The following is a 23,489-nucleotide window of genomic DNA, read 5'->3' as shown; positions in this document are numbered from 1 at the left end:
GGTAAATAGGATGCTTCGACTATTGCAGCCAATGTGCATACAGCATAAGCAGCACTTAATCCTCCTTCCTCATGTCTCATGCACGAGCCATCTACAAATAGCTCATGCTCAGTTTCTTTCAGGGGCTCTTCCTGTGTGTCTTGGGGCTTGGTGCATAATTCAGTAACGTCCAAACAGTCATGCTCAACTTCTGTAGTGTAGTTCCTATATCCCTGATAGGCTCTGCGCATTGGAATGATATACACTATAGATTGGACATAGGACTAAGGTCAGTATGTCTCTATCGCATACAGTAAACTTAATTACTTGTGCGTGCCAGCTAACTCAGAGGTCACTAGAAACTTCTTGAATATACAAGAAGGGATTAGTTTCTGACAACCGCATAAACATGACAACTTTGTTTCCTTTAGAGTCGGAACAATCTCAGAACCAGGGAAACAATAGATAACAGTTTCACACAGTCAATCGTGCATGCTTTGTTTCTACAGAGTTGCACAGAATTAGAGAAACGGGCGTTTTAATAAAAAGGGTTTATTGAACAGTCTTATTTCTCATGCAAGAGATATGAACTGCTACAATTGTAAGACAGGCTGTGAAGTACAATATGTACAGAGTTAGCAGTAAGATAAAATAATACTGCAATAGCATGGTTTGTAGATATGACATATATTCATTAAAATACATACATAAATTACACAGGCAAAATGTGGATACTCATCTGATGCTTCTAAATAGTTCTACCCCAGTGTACCTAACCTAAGTGTAGTACGAGGTAAGAAGTAGGTGCTGTTTTCAAACGTATAGCTAACTATAGCTATCGTTTTAGTTTTGCCGAGAGTTGCCAAACGTTTGTCTAAGTTCTAGTCTGCTCCATACCTTAGAATGTGCGAGGTTGGAATCTCTTTTCCGGACTCGATATCTAACCCCCCGCAAGGGGAGTCAGAAACACTGGAGCTGGATTCTCTGCGAAGAGGATGACAGCGTCTGGTCAGTGCGTCAGGCTGGAACTCGATTTCCTTCCGAACTTGCCGCGGCGAACCGCAAGTAGGCAGTCGAGCTGGATCGTGCCAGAACCGTGGTTTGCCAGGGCAAGTGCAGGTATATTTATACCTTGAAGGTGTTTAGGAATGCCTGTATTGACGTAAAAGTCAGGCATTGGACCGTCATGAATGAACCCCTAAGGAATAGATGTTCATGCATACTAAATGAGTTCTTGGAGAAATCAATATCCAAGCAAGGGAAATTCCTAGAGGCTTAAGAGTCCGGTTTTCCAAGAACTCGTTGTGACGTGGATGGACGGATGTAGGAGACCATGCCTGTATTTGGTTAGCATGGACAATGCCTAAATTAGGGCTGGATTTTCTATGCCTAAAGAAGGGCAATATGAATTGTACCTATATAAGGGCATAAACAGGAAACCTATATACGGAATCTAAATCTACAGACAACACCCACTCCAGTTTCGTATGAACGACATTACTAAATTCTAAACATACTAAACATGTCTAAAAGAGAATATCGCTTGTTAATCGAAAACATGCTAAAACATATCTAAAAAGCAAATGTCCTAAAAATGCATTACAAACCCATTGCTATGCCTAAGGTGCTGTACATATTAAAAGCAATGTTCCATTCTAAGCATATGCGTACATTGAAAATATCAACAAGAATGAATCATAAATATATACAAATGATGAAATGGCTCGTTAACACAGAAGAAAAAAAGGGGCGAAACCATTTCATATCAGGTGAACACAAATCAATTGTTAATGTGACAAGGTGGCATAATGTCCCTGGAAGTTTTCAAAGAATTCTGTTCTCTATGAATAGTTCTACCATAAGCAGATTACTGTGCCCAAAAATGAAAAATACAAATTTGGAAAAAAAAATTAATCATAGGAAAAAAGTTCCACAGTTAGTCATTAGTTTGAAAAGAATGAAGGTCAAATTCAGAGTCTCATCGGAACACTGTGTGCCTGAATCAAAAGTCAGTGTGTGTGCCTGGAGAAACCATGAAATCTACTATTTCTGTTGACAAAAATGTGTCTACCGTTGTAGGTGAAAGTTAGAATACCTTGTTTAGAAGATTAACTGCACATAGATGTGAACTATCGCCTTCAGCATTGGTCGCATCAACAATGTTCAAATCGGATGTTACCAGGAATGCCTGTATTGACGTAAAAGTCAGGCATCGGAACGTCATGAATGAACCCCTAAGGAATAGATGTTCATGCATACTAAATGAGTTCTTGGAGAAATCAATATCCAAGCAAGGGAAATTCCTAAAGGTTTAAGGGTCCGGTTTTCCAAGAACTCGTTGTGACGTGGATTGACGGATGTAGGAGACCATGCCTGTATATGGTAAGCATGGACAATGCCTAAATAGGGGCTGGATTTTCTATGCCTTAATAAGAGCAATATGAATTGTACCTATATAAGGGCATAAACAGGAAACCTACACACGGAATCTAAATATACACACAACACTTCATCTCTCACTTCTTCAACATGTACATCTGGTAATAAAGTAGCTGGGTTAAGTAAAGTACACCTGACCATGATCACATTATCTGATCCTAAAATGATTCTTTCGTACTTAGTCGTACTTAGTCATTCGACTAGGGGTAAGGTACTGCGTTCGAGTTCTTATTAGAAGAATCTCGACTGAATGTGGAACATACACCTTTACAGGATGTCCCATCACAATGGACTTTGTTCTAGACTCATGCAAGTAGAAGCTACTGCTTTTAAACAACCGGGTAATGCTGACGCTACAGGGTCTAAAGTAGCAGAAAAATATGCTACAGGACGTCTTATCAAACCATGTCGTTGGGTTAACACTGAAAGGGCACAATTTTCTCTTTCACAACAGAAGAGTGCTAATTCTTTTCTATAAACTGGCATACCTAGAGCTGGAGCTTCACACAAACTATTTCATAATTTTACAAAAGCTTCCATGCTTTTATCATCCTAAACTACTGGGTCATTTGCCCGCTTACGTGTCATTTGCATTAGGGGTTTGGCTAACAAAGAAAAACCTACAATCCACTGCCTACAATACCCCACTACACCAAGAAACATCCTGATTTCTCTCTGAGTTTGTGGTAACTGCATTTGCTTTATTATTTTTTTTCTTTCAAAAGTCACTTTTCTCACTTCTCTTTCTATTTGGTGTCCTAAGTATTTGACACCAGTTCAACAAAAGTGTAATTTCTCTGGAGATACTTTGTGTCCCCCATCCGCCAAATGATTTAACAAGGCAATTGAATCAGTACCACAATCATCTCACGACTTTGAAGCTATTAACAAATCATTGATGTACTGGACTAGAACTGATTTTCTGGGCATCACTAAAGTTTCTAAACACTTCTTCAAAATTTGATTGAATATTGATGGACTTTTTGTGTACCCTTGAGGAACTTGATTCCAGACTAAGATACGGTCCTCAAACTTAAACAAAAAAAGGCATTGGCTATCTGGGTGTAAAGGAATAGAAAAGAATGCTTGACATAACTTAATTACAGTAAAGAATCCTGCATTCCATGGTATTTGATACAGAATCACTGCTGGATTTGGCACTACGGGACAACAAGACACAACAATTTTATTGATTTTTCGTAAATCTTGAATTATTCTGTATTTTCTGCTAGGTTTCTTAATGTCAATTATAGGTGAAATACAAGGACTGCTCATTATTTCTTTTAAAATACCTTGTTTAACCATTTGATCAATTTCTGCGGCAACATCAGCTTTAACTTCAGAACTCATTTTGTATTGCCCTGTATTTTGGTAGACTGCACCTTCCTTTACAGTCACCTTCACTGGGTCCACATTTATCATTAACCCTACTTCCTTTCCAGTGAAATCCCACACTTCTGGATTCACTGTGGTTTTGAGTTCATCTGGTAAATCATCTTTTGTCATCATTTCATACATCTCGTCTACCTCTGTGCCTTGTTTTGCCAGCATTATTTTATGGACACCGTCTTCATCAGTCGCAACACCATCCAGTGTGCAAAAAATTGTGCAATTCATTTTGCATAATAAGTCTCTTCCTAGCAAATTTACTGGACTGGAGTTGCACACTACAAACTTGTGCATCTTTCTAAAATATCCAATGCGCACCCCAATGAGTTCTGTGATTGGGGTTCTAATCTGTCTATTGGAAACGCCTACTACTTGGATAGCTTCTCCCGAGAGGGGTAGGTTTGGGATGTCTGCTGTTCTCACAGTAGAACGGGTAGCACCAGTGTCCAACAAGAAGGTAATATGTTTTCCTTCTACCTTCCCATCAATATATTGACCTGACTGATCTACCGGTAAGGATGTGCCAAGTACGCACTCCTCTTCCTCCCCCCTCAGGCACTGTCATTGATCATCTCCAAAAAGGTGACTGTCCTGCAAATAAAACAGTGAAGTTACAAACATTTTCTCACCACTTTCTCCTGGAAATCCTTTGTCCGCACTGTATTTTTCTCTGCTCACAAAATTTGGCATGGGGGCAAGTGGCAACTGACTCTATGGATTTACAAACTACTGCGGTTGACTCATTATCACCTCAATCTGCATCTGTGGGTTTAAATTTTGATTTGGGCCTTTATTATTCTGAATTTTTTTACACTTGGTCTTCCAATGCCCCAATTTTCCGCACCCATTACAAGGAAATTTCTTCTTTGCTTCCTCTCTACTCATCTGTCCCCTATGTTTTCCCCCATTGTTACCATTCTGACACTGTCCTTTCACTTGATCATCATTCTGACTACTTAATTTTTGTTCTTGATGTTCTGCCAATTTTACTTGTGCCCACATCACCTTTTCTTCCAACTTTTTACGTCTATTATCAAAGTCGTCACCGCAATACTTGGCATATTTTAAAATTTCGTCAATAGGTTTTGCCTGCCAGCACAGCATGTGCTGCTGAATCATCGGGGAGATTTCTGGTCTTAAACCAGACACAACACGATATACAAAATGTCCCATGCCCTTGTCTCTGATATTCTCAAATCCGCTATACTGCTTGAACACCTGTAACAGATGCTCATAATAAGCATGTACAGTCTCATTTATTTCTTGTGTTTTCCTATCTATTTTTACCCAATCTATTTCTTTTGGTAGGATTTTCCCTTTCAAGAAAGTGATCACCTGGTGATATTTCTTCATTATCTCCTCTGAAGGAGCTTCTGTTTTCTCATCTCTGGGGTATTCTTCTCTAGGCCAATCAACTGTGATCTTACATTCTGTCCATAAATCAACGGGAACCACTATGTCAAATAGACCATCCAAATCCTTCAACAAAACCTTTGAAACCTTCACAAACCTTTCAACCTGCCGGTACAATTCAACAGGTTTGTCTCTTAACTTTGGGAAATCATTAGTAAATGACAAAATATATTGTCCCCTCCCCCTGGAACTTCTCTCATTGGACACAATCTTTCTGCCCTTCCAGATTCTTTCAATAAGAATTCAGATGTTGTTCGATTTGCCTGTGCTTCTTTTTTCCTCATCCACCTAGCTTTCCATTTGTTCAAGTCTCCCTATTTTTGTAAAATGGTCATTAATTCCTTAATCTGTAATTTTCTTCCGGACACATTCATATTCTCTAAATCGTTATCAGTAAATTCTGCTCTATATGGCTTCTGTAGTACTTTTCATCTCCCTATTTCAATCCCCATTTCGGAGGCAAGATATGTCAATTTCTCATGAAATATCTTCGTATTTCTAGTGATACTTCTACACTGTAAGCATTTATTATATCTAATCCCACATTTCCAGCTATCATTTCTTCCAATTCTACTTTCACTTTGTAAATATCTAAACTCTTCATTGGTTGTTTTGGTTTATCCATTCCCTGTGCCCATCTCTCTAATTCTTCCGGGGACACTATTGTGGCACTTTTAGTTCCTGTAGATGTTTCTAAACGTATCTCTTTTGAACGACTAGGTGTAACTCTTCTCGGGGTGTCATTTATTTGTCCTCTTATTGGTAAATCCATTAGTGAAATTACTGAATCACACTCACTGGCTTGATCATCAATTATTATATTTTCCTTTCTAGGTTCAATGGTAGGAGTTGTCATGACTGGTTGTTTGGCACTGTTCGCTTTATCCCCATACAATGCAACAACGGGACCACTGGTCACTGGTATAGTCAATGCTTCAGGGTGTGTATTCAATTGGGTTATCTTCTGTATTAATTCTTCTCTGTTTTTATTTATCGCTTCTCTTTCCTTTTCCTGAAGTACCCTTCCATTCATTGAATCATGTATCACTTGTGGAACGTTCCTGATTTGGTGGAGGATTTTTCATTAGGATGTGCTCCATAAATTCATCTTCTGATTTCCTATAACCTGTCCTTGTCAAATACTTAGTTTTCTCTGTACACTTGCTCCCTGACTGTTCCTCAGCCATTAATACAGGATACAGTCCTTCAGTAATCATTGCTTGTCTCCATTGTTTCATCTGGCTCTCTCGTGAATCACGCATTAGTCTAGGAAAAAATCCCAAATAACTCCTACTACTTCTGGATCTGTCGCCCTCAAATGCCTCAGTTTCCCTTTCTTCTTATGCCTCATATTGTGTTAATCTAGGTCGGGGCTCTAATTCATTCATCTGCAATCTCAAATTATGAAGAATTCTCCCATTGAACGTACCATTTTCTGTAATGGCTAACACTCTATCATTTTTAGTGTATTATATCCAATTTTCTAACCACACACAGGTATGGTAGCCTCTCTCCATCATCATAAATGAGGCAGGTGTCTTTGGTGGAGGGATAAGAATTCCCTCTCTAGTCTTAATGGGTTTATCTTTTTTGAAATAATTTTTAATTTCCTGCATTAACGACATTTTTCTCTTTTCCCCATACATTTTAGGTAATGATCTTTTTATATATTTGTCTCTTGCAAATCCTAAATATCTTCTGTCTGGGTGATTCCCTATTAATGTCAGGTTGTATTTCCACATACAAACTCCACTATCCAATATTATTACGGCTTCTATTTTTGTCAACCAATTAGATTCTTACTCACACACCGGGTTTCGACCAATCCCATCACAGCTTTTATTCTCTTTGGCCAAACCAACTCAGGCTCACACTATTTGTCTAGCCAATACTAGCGTGGCCTTTCTGTGACGTCAGTATCACTCCTCACTACTGACCCCTCCTTTACAAATTTGCGTCAGTCACACGCCTGCTGTTTCGACCAATCCCAGTGTGGCCCTCTGTGACGTCAGTGTAACTTCAGTTACTGACCCTCCCTTCACAAGGTACCACAAAAACTCATTTTCTTACAACTTCGCATTCAAATTTTCATTAATAACAACGTAAAAACATTCGCTACTCTGTTCCGCTAAAATCAAAGGACAGCTGATTTTGTTTGCTACGAGTAAAACCTTCTGTTTACTCTTCACACACTGCGAGTAAATCCTTCCGCTTACTCTTCACTCAAGCTCCGATGAACCTGTTACTCCTTCGGGGTTACCCTTTCTAGGTAATATCAGACCAAAGTTTCACCAGTGAACTCTTTTGCTATCAATCACTCTCACTTTTATACGAAAATAATCCCTAATTTAGCACTGCTAGCCCTACATAGCTTCTCAGCGCTATTCCAACAGACGAGTAACCTCACTGTAGTGTGGCTTCCATTCACCACCCGCTATTCACTTCCCGGGAATTTCCAGACAACATATAACATAACACAAACAGGTTTGTTAAAACATAAATTAATAGTCACTCATCACCATACTAGTCAATAAAAACCATAGCTCTGCTACCAGAAAACTGATTCAGCGGGTTACCAAACTCAGGTACTCCAACACCATATACTCACCTGGGCCCATAAACATACACACAGTCGCATAGGCTAGTAAATACCACTGGGGGGCAATTTTTATAAATGCCTTTTATGAGATTAATTTCACTGATCAAAAAGTGATTTCCTCCGGTCAACTGACCTTTTAGTTGGAACTAATTGATGGTGAAATGACATCAGTGTTATTTATATTCCTTACCATTCTGAAATAACCACAGACTCGGGAGAAGTTTTATATGTTTATCTAAGTAATTCATGTGAGCCAAACAAGAATACAGTACAAACTCTGTTTCTCCAGGGAAGAAAAGTCAATTAATTCTTTACTCTGTCACCTATAATAAATTGATATTTCAGAATGACAGTACTTCAGAAAGGAGAGGATAGAGAGAGCAGTACAATGACATACTACACCGAATTATAGTTACCTAGGATGGTGTGGAAACCAACCCTTTGGCCAAGGAGCTGGGAGGATCCCCTGGGAAAGATCAGGTGACAAAGACTTTAGGACAAGATTCAGGAGAGGATAGATGACCTCTTCTAGATACGACGCCTGTGTCGCACCCCTCTCTGACACTATCTTCCGCCTCGATTCTTCTGCGATCTTCTTCTAATTATTTGCCTTATTTTCCCTCCTCGATTCTTCCGCGATGTTCTTCTAATTAATTAGCTTAAATTCTAAGTCTGCAAATCGATTCTTCTTCAGCATTTGTTCATCTCTCAGACAACAACCCGGTCTCTCAGAATCTCGGCAACACAAGCTTAACTAACTAACTAAACTACCTCAATTATATCTTTGTAATGGCATGTACCACCCCTTAATGTTTCAGTTTCACCCTAATTCTGATTGGACAGGCAAAGGGGGGATGATCATCACACCATGCTAACTTTTAATAATTTTCTTTGGTTCCTTGTTTAATGTTCCTGACCCTTAATTCTTATTCCCAAGCTTTATTTCCCACCCGTATTCACATCTTTATCAGTCAAATGTATACTTTTGATATTCATTTCGATTCAGCTCTGAGGATGTCCATTAAGTTCCCAGTCCATGTAGCGATGATGGCCTTGGACGGGTTGCAAGTTCTACATCCCAGCTTCCCGATTTGTCATTACTGCACCTGCGTGAGGGGTCGCGTGTGACATGGACTTCTGTCTCACTCGGAGGCCCAATTACGAGCTAATAGAAAAGTCAAAAAGAAACGTATTAATTTCAGAATAAATGATTTTACTGTATACCACCTATCTCTACACTAATCCCATTTACTTATAATAGCTCTCCCCGCATGAGCATTTAGTAAATGGCATCTTTTAGTTTCAGCAAGGCAGATGCTTAGCATGTGAGCTTCCAAGCGGCCATGTTAGATGCTTATGCCCAGCTGCAGAAAATTCCCTCCAAGTGAAAGACCGTCATACTGCATAGATGCAGTTGATGCATGCGCAGTACAGTTTCCCGTGTTAGCAGCCATTTTAAGTCTCACTCGGATTATTTGTTAGTAAAACACGTATGCAAGCTTCATCTTGCTAAAAATGTAATGAGGTGCATGTTAATTTACACAATACTTTATTAATACAGTGTTATGAGTTATATGAGAGGATTGCATCCAAGCAAGTCTCTTTTATATGAGTCCTTGCTCCATCAAACCCCTGATGACTGGCAATAGTTCATCATTCAATATGCGGGCCCCCGGTCCATCAGTTTGGCCCGTCTGGGTCTCCGCAGGATCCGCCTTCCAAGCAGTCGCCAGTAGGTAGTTATAGTTAGGACCTCATTTCTCTTCAAAAAGCCTTTATTCTTTTGCCAATATCTTTGGCACCGTTTGACAAATCTTCACGAAAGTTTCCAAACAAACGGTTCACTCAGGTCAACTCCTGTCTTGAAAGTTTCGGGGTGATTCGTCAAGCGGGGGCTGAGAAAAAAGGGGAGTCCCAAAACGCCTTTTCCCCATGTTAATTTCCATAGGAAATTTTATTACTGGTATTACTGGCTACAGCCCGAACTGCTGAACAGAATTACATTAAATTTGGCAAAAAGGTAGTTCTTGGTTCAGAAAGCGACCTTTTTTTTTAAATGGTGTAAATCCATTCAGTAGTTGCTGAGAAATGTAAAAATAATATCGATATCTGAGCACCGAGGAGGGTTCATGAACCCTCCCGAGCACGAGCTCAATTCTGATTGGCTGCAAACATTCCAAACCAAAATGTGTTGGAAGCCATCTTGTGACTCTGTAACCGAGTCACAAGGAAACAGTACAAAAAAAGGTGAAAAACAAGAAAAGGGGGCACACTTGTTATATCAGGCCCCGCCCCCTCCCTTCACCACTGTGCAAACGTGCCCCTGGTGTGTTGTAAATTGGGGGATTAAGTCCCCATCCTGGACACCAGAAGCCATGCTTGCAGCATGGTGTAAAAAGGGGTGTGGCCTTGGAACACCTCTCTGCAACACAGCTCTATGGCACTAACTGGAGGTACCTGGTGGGCTGGTAGGCCCCCAGGGACCCTCAGGATTGAATGGTAATTAATCCCCCAACTTACAACGTACCAGGGGGCGCATTTGCACAGTGGGGCAGGAAGGGGGCGGGCTGATATGACAAGTTAGCAATCCCGCTGTGTGGGACTTACAGGAGGTAATAAAAGGGGTAGTTGGCCCCCAAGGTTGACGTTGGGGGCTAACTACCCCTCCTGTTAACTCCGGGTAAATCCCACACAGTGGGATTACTAAAAGGTGTTTGGAGGCCACCCTTACCTTTCTCCACCACTCTGCAAACGTGACTGCTATGTGATAGTTAGAAATTAGTATTTAAAAAACCTTTGAAATTCACAGAAAAAAACTATAGTTTTTAGGGACGTTATAGTTAGAATTAGCATTTAAAAAACCTTAGAAATTCATTGAAAAGACCATAGGTTTTAGGGACGTTATAGTTAGAAATTAGCATTTAAAAAACCTTAGATTTTCAGTGAGAAAATCATAGGTTTCAGGGACATTATAGTTAGTTGGACATTTCACACGTATAAAACCTGAGATATTCGGCTGTTATAGTTAGTAGAGCTAACTATAACTTGCGCCCCCACAATGCACTGCTGATGACGTCGCATTTTACATCACTCATGACATGCTCAGTGACATCACTGATGACATCTCAAATAAGCATAGGTTTTCTGGAAAGCATAGCTTCTCAGTTTTCAGGTTGCCTGTCCCACCCCAAAAGATGCTCAGGGTGCTGCTCTGTATCTCTGAGTGCCGTCGCTCTTGTCAGCCGTTGGTTTAACAAGGACGCCCCACACAATGTAGATGCCGGCTCCCACAGAGTGCAAGAAGCTGGCAGAGGTATTGGGGCTTACACCATGGTACCCAGTGAAATAAAGAAGCCACCTTGGTTTTGCTACATCCACTCTCCTCATGGTAGGCTGAGTTGGTCTGCCCATGCATCATCTCTGCAAGTGTAGGTGAGCTGAGTAATGGCCTTGCCTGCTGAGCAGACTACATGTGTGTCATCACTTACATTCCATCTTTGTGGCACCCAGTGTACCTCAGTCCTGGCTTCCACTGTACACCAAGCTTGCTCGCTAGCTGGATGCGTAGCTCAATGAAGGTCCTGTGTAACTTTGTCCAAGTAACATTTTCCTCCAAGGGTCATAATGCGGTGGGATTCCCCTACTGACCACCTCCTGGGTAGATTTGCTCTGTGTGAATACTAACCTTTTGACCTGGTGTATCTGTCACATTTGAGCGCTAGGGACACACTAACCTCGGGGCAGTTTGTCCTGATCATATTTCTGATATAAAAACTGAAGTGCAAAGAGTGACACTAGATACAAATGATTGTTCTAGGTAGGTTTTCACAGTTTTATAAATTATATAATGACAACATAAGGCACTACAGTTTCAGTGAATAGGTCAATGGGTCGAGTACTCAAATTACCTCATATAGAAATATTGTAGTCTAATATTTTCTATAGGAGACGACCATGATCTGCCAGTCAATTGTGATATAAAGAAGAGCACAGTGAAAGTCAAAATGTTGTGGCAAAAGGATCGCTAGCTCAAGAGATTAATAGTGGTCATTTCTGTGAGAGGATCAGAATCTGTATAAATTGTGTAAATCTTATTACAAACAATACACTGATTGCGATAAATATACTCATTACAAATATTATATTTTGACCTTAACTGGCTTACCCAGTGTTAATACTTTGTGTGCAGTGTTAGTAGTGTGTTTAGTGTTTCCTGAAATCCTATCCTGTTTCATTTAAATTTTTATTCACTCTTAATGCTGTATATATGCTAAGGTGGTCATAGTAGTTTTAGTAATAACTTAGACATGGATAATTCAACTTTTTTTGTAATTGTAATATTTGTTTTAAAATGTATATACGCTCACCTTCACTCTAGATCGTTTGAATTTGGCCTTGACTGATCATATAATATCCTTCACAAATTAAAGGGAGATTTTAGAAAACATTTTCATCTCACTCCAAGTACTCCGCATTGTAGTCAGAAGGGACATTCTGGGATCTACCTTTTAATACTGGTGTGTGCTCCTCACAATATCACAGACCTGGGAAGCCTCCCATTAGTAGCCTTCAGTGTAAATCTGAGTGCAGGAAACCCTGGTGAGGCAATTAAAGTTCAGTTCAGGGTTTTCATTTTTTAACATTTTTATTTTTGCATTTTATCAAAAGGAAACAAGTAAACATTACATATCATACCATTCCGCTAGGAATAATAATTCTAGCTCAGGCCTTGCAGGAAAAGTGATCACTTACACCCAGATGGAATGAGAAAATCAATTCAACATATTCACTTCAGATTAGAGGGTGACACACACAAGGTGCACAATTCACTGCCACTTCTCACCTGTGCGCCAGCCTTAGTGCTGCCACACGTACCTGAGTACTGATAACAGTGACACTAAGAGATGACTGCAGCATCACCATTGTAAGGGTACCAGAGGAGATGTTGGGGTCACACGTCCCTTGGTACCAACAATTCACTGGTGCTTGGTGTTCAACAACAAATACAACGAAAAACATTATAGATTGGTGTTGTCGAGTGTGTTGATCTCAGAAGTGTGTATGCTGTTTGGGATGCTTGGTAGTGAATTGTTTTGTGTTCTTTGTAAATGACACTGTTGAATGTCCTGCTGTGTGATGTCCTGTTCTGTCCCCCCATCTGCATATTTCAGCTGTGAAATGCTCGTGAAGAATCTTTTAGATACATGTGGTTGGTTAACGATCCTTAAGTGATATTAAATTGACTTCTTTTTTCAGGACTGTGCGAGTATCCGAGCAGCAGAACTTCAGCTCTCACCCTCACACCGCACAAAGACTGGTATGACCCAGGAGAGAGTGTAGGAGTCACCTGCCCTCCGGGGTATCAGCCTTCGAGCTACACAATGGTGTGCAGACAACTGGATCAGAGTACACAGAGCGCTTGGGATGTGACACCCTACTGCATCCGTGAGTGTGACCTACCTTCACACTGTCATGTAGAGTCTGCTTTAGGCCGTTGCCTTGTCTTTGTAGGGGAGCTGAAACCGCCCCAGAGGCTGGAGGGTCAAATCCACAGGATCAGGAGGTTTGTGTCCGCCTAGCATCTCCGCCAGAGTGCCAGCTCCCACCTTAAGGATGTAAATTCACCAATGCGCCTCTCTGCTGGTGTAACTTGCATCACAAATGTGCACAATGGAAATGTACCCTCGAACTGATGGCATTTTTATTGTATTTATTTATTTATAGACGTTCTTTACATATACGGGCAGCGGGGACCTTACAGTGAGGATAGCCATAATTGACTCTTCTCAAGAGATACTGAAATGCTGGAGTAAATACGCCAAACAGTAGTAAAACTAGCCTTGAATGTGAGCTCTGCAGAGGTGAGTCTGTAGGACCTCTCATAAGTACAGCAGGGGAGGATGGACTCTTGTGTTTTCAGGTGGGTGATTCCAGGGTGCAGCCTGGAGCATTGACTTGGGGGGTACGGCCCCTAATGATGCCAGCATGAAGGAAACATTCTGGCCGTGGGGTGCCCCTGGGCAGGGGGGTTCTCTACAGGCCTTCAGTTGTAAACAATGCTTCAATTATGAGAAACTTTAAAATGCTAAATGTATTTTCATCTGTATTTTAATATTACAGTGTTATTCCTCTCTGAGGAATGTTTGATGAAATGTGTGAGACAAATAATGCATTTAGATGTGTTCAATTAGGGTTGATAAAGCGGAACTACTCACCTGCAAGGGTCTCAAGGCGCTGGGGGAGAGGGGGAGGGGGGCAGATCTGTTGAGTGCTGGGGTCGTCCGAAGAGCCAGGTCTTGAGGTCCTTCCTGAACTGGGGCAGTCTGGGGGCTTGCTGGAGGGGGAGGTTGTTCCAGGCCTTGGCTGTGATGTAGGAGAAGAATTTTCCTCCCGAGCTGGTCTCGTAGATGGGTGGAACGGTGGCCAGAGAGAGGCCGGCTGATCGGAGGTGTCTTTTGGGTGCGGGGAAGCTGAAAACGAATGGAATTTTGAGACAGTTTTACAGGGTGACTCAGAGTTTTACCCAGATAATTGCTGGGATAATAATGTGAATCTGAAATATTATTTAATCGGGTTTATGGGATGTTTACCGGATAAGGCTGAGGAACAATACACAGCAAATGGTACATCTTCAATCCCGTTTAACCCAAAATATGGAAAACCAGTTGGAAGGATTGAAAGACGGCTCGAGGGGTTCAACAAACCTTTGGTAAGTTAATGATAAGATGTTTATAAGAGAACATTAGCATTGTTTCACAGGTGAACATGGGATAGTAGTAAAGATTTTTTACAGGTGTGCCGTGCTTAATTTGAGCTGGTGGTTACAGGTGCGGCCCACCAGCGCCTATTTCTGGGAACCGGCACTAATTTGTCCTGACCAGACTTTGACCCAAAACAAGAGAGAGAAAAACATAAAAGTGGGAAAGAAAGAGTAAGAAAAGAGACAGTAAAAATGTGAGAAAGGTAGAAATCAGGAGCGAAAAAGAACTTGCAGGAGTGAGTCTGATTGGCAGGGAGTGCCTAGTGTGAACTAAAGTTTCATGCAGCCTTGTTTTTCGGTGCCATCTCCTGCTGCAGCCCAGGTGGCATCTTCTGAAGAAATGCTTGGCCCGGGTATGTACTTTTTTACAAATTAAGCACTGCAGGGTTGTTGCAGTTCTCCTGCAAGGAAGCATGGCTTTGGGAGTCTTGCTGAAGAATTTTCAGAAAATTAGCAAATGATACATTGAGATAAGAGGCAAGCTTTGAACGCAGCTTCACTGAGCAGCTTATTATATTTGTCTCTTTGATTTGTTCACCTTCCAACAGTCCCATGAGGCTCATTTGCACTTTTCCAATTCTCTTAAATTTAATAAGTAAAAACGTCCATTTTACATGCATTTTTCATGTCGCTTGCCCAGATTTTGCTTTGTCTTATTCACGGTCCTATGGAACTAGACATTCCTGCTAACCAACTTAATGATACCATTATTATCGACTTCAGAAAGATTAAAGGTTGATGGGAGTCAAAAATGTGGCTGCCAGTTACATCCAAATATCAGCTTCAGGCGCACCAACCCAATGAGCTATCTTATTAGGTTACCATTAAAAAAAGAGATGATAAGATAAAGGCACTCGCAATGTCTGATGAAGCACAGACATGCAGGCCCAGCAACGTGACTCAGACGGACTTACACATAATGTAACCATATAGACAGAAACACAATCACAGACACAGATACAAAGACATACAAAGGCCTCAAGATACAATTGGTCGCCAGGGGAGAGCGCATGCGCGCCCCATGCAGGCTCCACCTAATTAGACTTTAGCTCTCAGCATTACAAATTTATGCCTGGGAAAGGTGTATATCATAATGTCACACTTTGGGCATACAGACGTTGTTAGAAATGGAATTTCTGGTTGGCTAGAGCAGGCGCATAAGCCAGGGAGAAACCACTGCTCTAGTCAGGGCAAGGGAGTTACACACTAAAGATAACCCCTGCTCACCCCCTTGGTAGCTTGGCACGAGCAGTCAGGCTTATCCCACAGGCAATGTGTAAAGCGTTTGCGCAACACACTCACATAGCAGCAACACACTAGGCACACCACAAAAGAAACTCCACACAAGGTTATATAAAAATAGCCTTTGTGTTAGCCAAAACACATTGGATCATAATCACACAATGTACACTGTGCCCACTGGCACTAGGCAATGTTTACAGGGGATTATATACACATGACAGGGCCAATCGGGCCACTGTCAGAACCTTTTAGAAAGCACTAGTAGCACACATAAAACACAACCAGTGACTACTGGTAAAATACTCTACTTGGCATTAACATGGGCAACATAAACACATTATGTCTGCATCAAAATTAGGCATAAAACACATTGTGCCTAAACCTCCTAAGCATACACACATTACGCCATAGGCATCACAAACATAAACACATTATGCCATAAAACACAGTAGGCCACAATCATATTAGGTATCACCCTCCAAAATGACCCCCAGGCCAACTGGCCTTTCACTGGGCTCAAAATACACTCTGTCCAGAATGTCAGGCCGCAACAATAGGGCTTCTCAAGTAGCCCTCTGGCTGCCAAAGCAGCAAAGCCAAGGTGCACAAAGCGCAGGGGGGCGGGGGAGTGTATTTCACTCCTTACTTATCACCAACAGAATGCCCCCAGAGGAACATGGCACTGGCAGCACCTTGCCATGGAAGCCCCACTCTGGAACTCCCAAAATAACCTTGCCCAAACATTACAGCTGCCAGCTCGTTTTCTCGGTGTAACTGTGGCGAACAAAATGAGCACTGGCACATATGGTACCTCTGAAGCCCCACTCCGGGACTCCTATGCTGGGCCTCAATTTGGCGCCTAAAGAAATCAGTGCTTTTTACGGGTCCCTCTCACTGGGACTCCGCGTGGTGCAGGAATCAGACCCACAACTCTTGGACGTCACCTAAAGCCATTAGGGAGCGCCTCCATGTGCCCTCTCCAGCCCCACTCACCGGGGCTCTCTTCTCTTCTCCTGGCAACGCTGGACTTTTCCGGTCTCTTTGGTGGGAGACCAATTCCTCCTCAGGTCATGGAAATGGGGCACCGACACTGTGCCTCGGTTGGCCGCTCTCTTGGGCCTCTCAGGACTCCTGCGGTCATCAGCGAAGGCGCGGGGCTCTCCCTCTCCTCACGGGGGCCCCATGCAGGCACGCACTCACTTCCGGCGGCCTCTCCTGGACTTCTCTGCCGGATGAGCCCACGAGGCTCCATCCCTCCACTGTCTGCTGGACTTAATCTCCAGCCGGTCCAGGCAGCACACGGGGCTGTCCTCACAAACTTGGGAGCCCCTCCCACAACCAGGCTGCAGCTCGGCCTGGCTTGCTCTGTTCACAGGAGGAGGGGTAGGCTCCCGCCCTCCTTCCAGCACTTCCGCTCTGGCCTTGCTTCCTCCGGCTGGTCCCCCGCCCCTAACCAGGCAGGACGCCTGACTTCCTGCAGCTGCGATGTACGGAGCAAAGTCTCAGTCGGGGCCCCTTCCTTCTGCTTCCAGACTCGGCAGCAGGGGCGCGAGCGCTCACCTTGCGCTCTCGACCAGAACAATGCACCACAACAATGCGGGGTGGGCTCCCGCTCAGAACAGCACAAGTGCGGGGTGGGCTCCTGCCTCGAAAATAGCACAGAAGCAGGGTGGGCTCCAGCTCTTTTGAAATGCAGAAATGCGGGTTGGACTCCGACTCCACCACCAGCAGCATGGAGGAATCCCTATGCTGTGATTCCCTCTGTAGACACTGCAGCAGCACGCTGCAAGGCACCAGCGCTCCTCTTCAGAATAAAAGTAAAGCGCTCACAAGGTGCTAGAGTCCTCAAGGTTCCAGGGACAAAGCTGGGCCCAGGCAGGCCAGCACACAGGACCCTCAAGCAGGGAGGCAGTCCCTCGTGGCGGTTCTTCCTGGGGCCCAGCAGCAACAGGTCCCAAGGAAGCACAAAGCACAACGTTTTCATGGGGTCAAAGCCCCAGTACTTATACTCCATTCCTCCTTTGTCTGCCTTTGGTACAGGGCTTGAGGGAACCAGCCTGAACTGGTTCGGGGGGGTTTGGAGCAATTTGTTGACAAGGCACCTCTTCCCCTTTGTCAGGTGGGGGCTCGTCATTACACACACCACAGGGGGGTGCAGCCAGCAGTCACCTAGGCAGGCGCAGACTCCTCCCACTACTCAAAATGCAGCTCCCCTATTCAGCCTAGCGCTGACTCACCCTGCCCTCCCTGGAGCCATACACACCTCACCAGCCCCTGTCATTCCAAAGCCAGACATGCAATCCACATCAGGCAGGCAGACACATAGCACACAGAAATGCCAACTTCTAGAAGTGGCATTTCTAAAATATTGATAATAAATCCAACCATTGCGCAGCAGTTATTATTACTATTCCAACCATACCAAACTTGACCACGCTGCTCCTCTCATATCAGGAATTACCACTGAAACACTTATCAGGGAATCCCCAATGCATTCCTATGAGAGGGCAGCCTCGCAGCAGTGAGAAACCAAAATGGCGGTTTGTCACTACCAGGACATGTCACACACTTAAGGTACATGTCCTACCTTTTTCCTACAAAACACCCTGCCCATAGGGCTAGCTAGTGCCTACCTTAGTGGTGTTTGACATGTAGTTAAAGGGGGGAGGGGGTCACAGACAGGTGTGACACACATTTTAGGTGCCATGTCATAGCGGCAGTAACACTGCGCGCACTGGCCCTGCAATGGCAGAGCCCTGGGATAGGTTTGAAGGGCTACTTTGGTGGGTGGCGCAATCAGCGCTGCAAGCCCACCAGTAGCATTTAAGTTACCAGCGCTGGGTATATGAGATACCACTTTACAAGGGACTGACAGGTAAATTAAATAGGCCAAACAGGTGTAGACCAATCTCTACCATTTCTATCACAGAGAGCACACACAATTTACACTGGACAGCAGTGCTAAAGTGCAAGAGTCCTAAAACCACCAACACCATGTCAGAAAAAAGGCTAGGAAGAAAGCAAAAAGTTCAGGGATGACCCTGCAAAAAGGTCCAAGTCCAACTGACTTCCTTCACAGGCATGCAGAAATCTTGATAGGCTTGGACCCATGCTTGCCAGGCTCACCTGCAGTTCACCAACTGTACAATGCCCACACACTGTACCCGCATTAATAGGGGTGTAAGGGACTGCGCACTGGTCTACTTGAACCACAGCCTGAACTTCCATCGGCCCACCAGACACCGCTGCTCCGCTTCTCTTTCTCTAACCCTCACCCTTGTATCCGACGTAGAATATGCGGAGGCCGCTCCTTCACCTACCTAGCAGCGAAGCCATTGAACGAGCTACCTATTCATCTCCAGACCTCCCCATTTCTCCCAGTGTTCTCAAAAGTCCCTTAAAACCTGGCTATTTGGCTAATCAACTGGAACCTGCTAGCGCCAGGATAGCCTCACGGGTGACAAGAAGCGCTCTACAAATCTATTGATTGATTGAGGGAGGGCGGCCATGCTATGCATTAGCACGATTAAACAAAGCAACAAGAGCAACCCTTATGTCCATGCAAACAGGGGTGTCAAGTGATCCTTGAAACATGCTTACACATGGAACTCATTCAAATGAAAATTATGACTATCACAGATATTTCTGTGTGGACTAAATCCAAATATGCCTATGTTAATAAGAAAGGTTTGGATAAAGCAATGATAACTCAGTCAGTATGTAACACAGTTCAGCGAACACAGTTTTATTCAAAACAATAACAAAATGTAAACAATTATTTATGAAAGTGTCTAGAGAGAGAATATAGTAGCAAAAGATCCCAGGTGTGTAAACAAACCAGAACAAAAGAAAAGATAAGACCAGGTGAGATTAAGCATCAGCAAAAAGAGGTAGTTGGTTGATACAAATACGGGGCTGCTGTTTCAGTTAAAAACCCTCATGAATGCATAAATTCAATCATTGTATCAGAAAAAATGGAAACGTTGTCTGTCTCTGTAATCGTGTTCACTGTGTTTTGACCCTTTAAGGATAGTAGGATCTCATCAGGACTAGGGATGTCTGGGGTCTAGAGAAACAAAGGGCCAGGAATTAGGGAACAGGGGGAATCTAATGTAATAATATATAGCTGTTGACAAATAATAATCCGTACTGGCTGGACTATGAAACAAAATAAATTCGGTATGTTCTCTGGAAAGATTCACGGTAGAAGGAGATTTCCCTTCAGGGTGGCAGTCCCTATAATGAGACGGCTCGTGTCCAACCTGAAAGTAAAAATAGTAGAAGAAAAACAAGTAAAATGAAAAGACAGCATATATCGGGTGATATCTCATTGGAAACAATGTCCTAGAAATGGTAGCAAACTGTCTCCACTGGGGAGTTCTGGATAGGCTCCAGGTGGTCCAGAATACGGCAGCTCGCCTTGTCCTAAATGCTCCCCCCAGAACAGCATCAAAACCTCTATTACAGAAACTACACTGGTTGAGCATTCGACAAAGAGCCAAGTTTAAGATATGTTGCATTATCCATAAATGCTTAAACGGAAATGGCCCTACATACCTGGAGCAGAAATTTATCCCCTACACTCCCTCCAGATCGTTGAGATCTAGTGAGAATTTTCTGTTGGCAGTACCTCGTGCAAAAAAAAACAGACATGGAGGGAAAGCTTTATCTGTTGCAGGGCCCACACTGTGGAACAAACTGCCTCTGGCCCTTAGGCTCTGCACAGACCATTTAAAATTCGGCTGTTTACTGATAAAATCTAGACCCTGCCCCTCATCTGCATATTTATTTAGACTCTATTTGGTATCACAGCGCAGAGATACTCCGGTTGGAGTCGATTCCAGCGCTATACAAACCCATAAATAAAATAAATAAATAAATAAAATGCTCTGGTGATAGCCAAAATGGTGAGGTCAGTGCAAACTGACATATATTGGATTGCAGTTAAGTGAACCGGAAAAGACATATACAACATATAGATAAAAACCTGTGCAGGTGTCACAAAAAGAAGCCCTGTGTGACTTATAGATATCTCAGAATGTGTTCTTAAGCAATGAATCAATCAACATCTTCTCAGGTGGCAATAAGCCAGCCCCCGGGTCGTGTTGTGATTGGTCCATGCATGCTGCGACCTAGGGAGAGGGCAGGAGCGGGTCTCGATGTGACAGATTCATGGTAGTCATCTTGAAATGAGTGAAAACTGGCTATAAACCATAGAGCCAGTTGTGCAGTCGCATGTATTTAGGCAAGTGGGGGAAAAATAATATTTATACACTTTGCCAAGGAGGTGTCAAGAGTCGTTTGTGTGCCCCCGGGATCAGGCTGGTGGGGGTACATGGGAGCAATCATATTGTAAATACTAAATGGGTCAGCATGAAGATATTCACTGCTGATCCCTTCTTGGTGGCCATCTTGGAATGTGTGTAGTTGAGACTCTAAAAACCACTGAAAAGTGAGTACATCGCCTGTGTGAATATAGATCCATTCAGCACAGGAAACGCCAGATTGTGGCAAGATGGGTATTAGTGCCCACAGAGAAGCTCATGTCAAGTCAGTAAGTCAAATAGAGAGATGAGCTTCCTGAGTGGAAAGATGGACGACGGAGCCATCTTATAGTTTGTTCTTATAGCGCTGTTCCCTCTTGAAGCGATTCGGTGTGCTCCACATCTGGTTGGCTTCTAGAACGGTTCTTGTCAGATCATCAGATGAATGTCTGAGGTCGCAAAAATAGTTGCACATCTTAGTAGTGTTACATCCACACCGGATAGTGTTCCGGTGTTGCATGAACCTTATCTTGACAGCCCTCGTCGTCATCCCCATATAGTGGAGGTCGTAGGAATATGTGATCAGATATAAACAGTTTCTCGTGTTGTAGTTGGTGTGACACTTCAATCAATTAATCATAGCAGATGCAAGCCAATGTTTACTTGCAACACCGTCTGGTTGGCGATTCTTTCTCAATGTGGCCTAGGCGCAAATTTGAAACCGGGAGCCTTTACCACAATACTGGGTGGCCAGGAGAGGCGGTGCGTGGCTCTAATTACAGTTGGTGCGGATGGTCGGGCTTAGATCAGTTGGTGCCCTGGAGTTCTCCTAAACTGCAGCCTTCTTGTTTGACTCCAGGCCACACCTCTTATACCTGGGTTTTAAACTTGAAGAAGGTGTTCTTGAGTGCCATGGTGCCACACTCTATAATGAAATCGATGGGTGTTGCATTGGTCCATGTTTCTGCTCTCAGGCAAGTATTGATGACCTTGATGCGGGCGTCCTGTGGGATTTTGGTGTATAATGACTCCACATTCAGGGTCATCTGGAGGTCAATCTCATGTTGGATGTTGACATCTGCCAGCAGGTTCAGTACGTTTCTCTTGTCCTTGGCTGTTCTCCTCCATGTAGACCAGGCCGTGACATTTACCAGGTAGTTTTTGTCTCTGTTTAGTGCCAAGACGCCCATGGGCACACGTGCGCGCTATACATTTTTAATCAAATCAAATGTCCATGGCCATAGAAGTTGGCTAGCTATGGCAGAGAACAGTCAGGGTTAACTTAGGAAAACTTGTAAAAAACTTAGGGAAATGTGTTTAATACTAACAAAACTGTTAAAACTTTAAAACAGCTCATTAAAATTCATCCAACCAATGTCTAAAAACAGGGTAAAGTTTAATATGCTAAATAGCACCAAAAGGAAAAACTCCACTAAGTGCAACTGGATCCAAGGGTGCTTTCAGCCCAACCGTGATGGAGCGCTGGTTGGATCCACCAAGCTGGTTGTCCTGGTCATTGATTTTACCTCCTGACTCAATCTCTGAAATGGAAGTTGAAATCCTCTGGTGGGGCAAAGTATCTAGCAAGTTCTCAAAAAGCTGGATAGCCATTGAACAAGGTTCTGCTGAAGCCGTTGGTTTTAGTGAGAAGAGCTCAGAGCATGAGAAATTCAAATATCACTGCCGCTGAAGTACTCGTATTCAGAGGATACTATTCAGGTCTTTGACCCATCAAGATTTCTAACTTCGAGCCTTCTCATTTTCATGACCCTCAAAATCCTCCAGGAAGGCAAGGCTGAAGCTGTATCAATGACACCACTTAAAGTTGAACTGCTCTACTGCAAGGTCTTGCTTATGCTCCGAAGATCTTAGAAGTCAACATTTTCCAAGTATCAACTTTTCAGGCTTTCTGAATCAGCTCCTCTTGGTCACTTTTAAGTTTAGCAGGTCTTCAGGGACAGCACCTATGGACCAAGAATCACTCCAGCAGAGGACTCCAACAGGGCCCAATCCAGGTCTAGTTGCTACTAGTGGGCTGGGACTTCAGGGAAAAGGCCTATTGCAGCAATGTTCTGAGGCACAACTAAGATGAATGCACCTTTCTGCCCTTGGGGGCTGCTATGCAAACTGGTTCTGCAACCAGCTCCCCCTCCCACAGGGCGAGTGGCAAGATGGCTGTAGAGAACCTAGAAATCAGAAAGGCTTCTCCTCCACAGTTCTCCATTTATACTTAATTATGAATGGGCAGACTTCACCTACTTCAAGTTAATAAAGTTCCTGAACCCAGAACAGTTGCCCGTCCCGAGCTGATAAGAGTTGCATACCTCACACCGAGGTCTTTCTGCCAAAAGCCCTAAGCCATTGTTCCTGCTTTGGGAGCAGTTCTCACACCTTATTAGGTGGA

The 23,489-nt window shown here is 43.2% G+C and overlaps 1 protein-coding gene across 2 annotated transcripts in view; it reads left to right on the top strand.

Moving 5' to 3' along the window:
* LOC146863792 (receptor-type tyrosine-protein phosphatase kappa-like) overlaps window positions 1–23,489 on the top strand; it is a 1,244,093-nt gene that overhangs the window by 128,938 nt on the left and 1,091,666 nt on the right. For both annotated transcript variants that reach the window (XM_085628087.1, XM_085628078.1), the window contains exon 3: window positions 13,076–13,264. In XM_085628087.1, coding sequence (XP_085484213.1) covers window positions 13,076–13,264 — 189 coding nt within the window. The remainder of the gene's footprint in view (window positions 1–13,075; window positions 13,265–23,489) is intronic.

Source organism: Triturus cristatus, chromosome 2_1 (assembly GCF_964204655.1).
Source record: "Triturus cristatus chromosome 2_1, aTriCri1.1, whole genome shotgun sequence".
Lineage (NCBI taxonomy): Eukaryota > Metazoa > Chordata > Amphibia > Caudata > Salamandridae > Triturus > Triturus cristatus.
The sequence above is the reverse complement of the archived record's forward strand: the minus strand, read 5'-3'. Positions and strand labels throughout refer to the sequence as shown.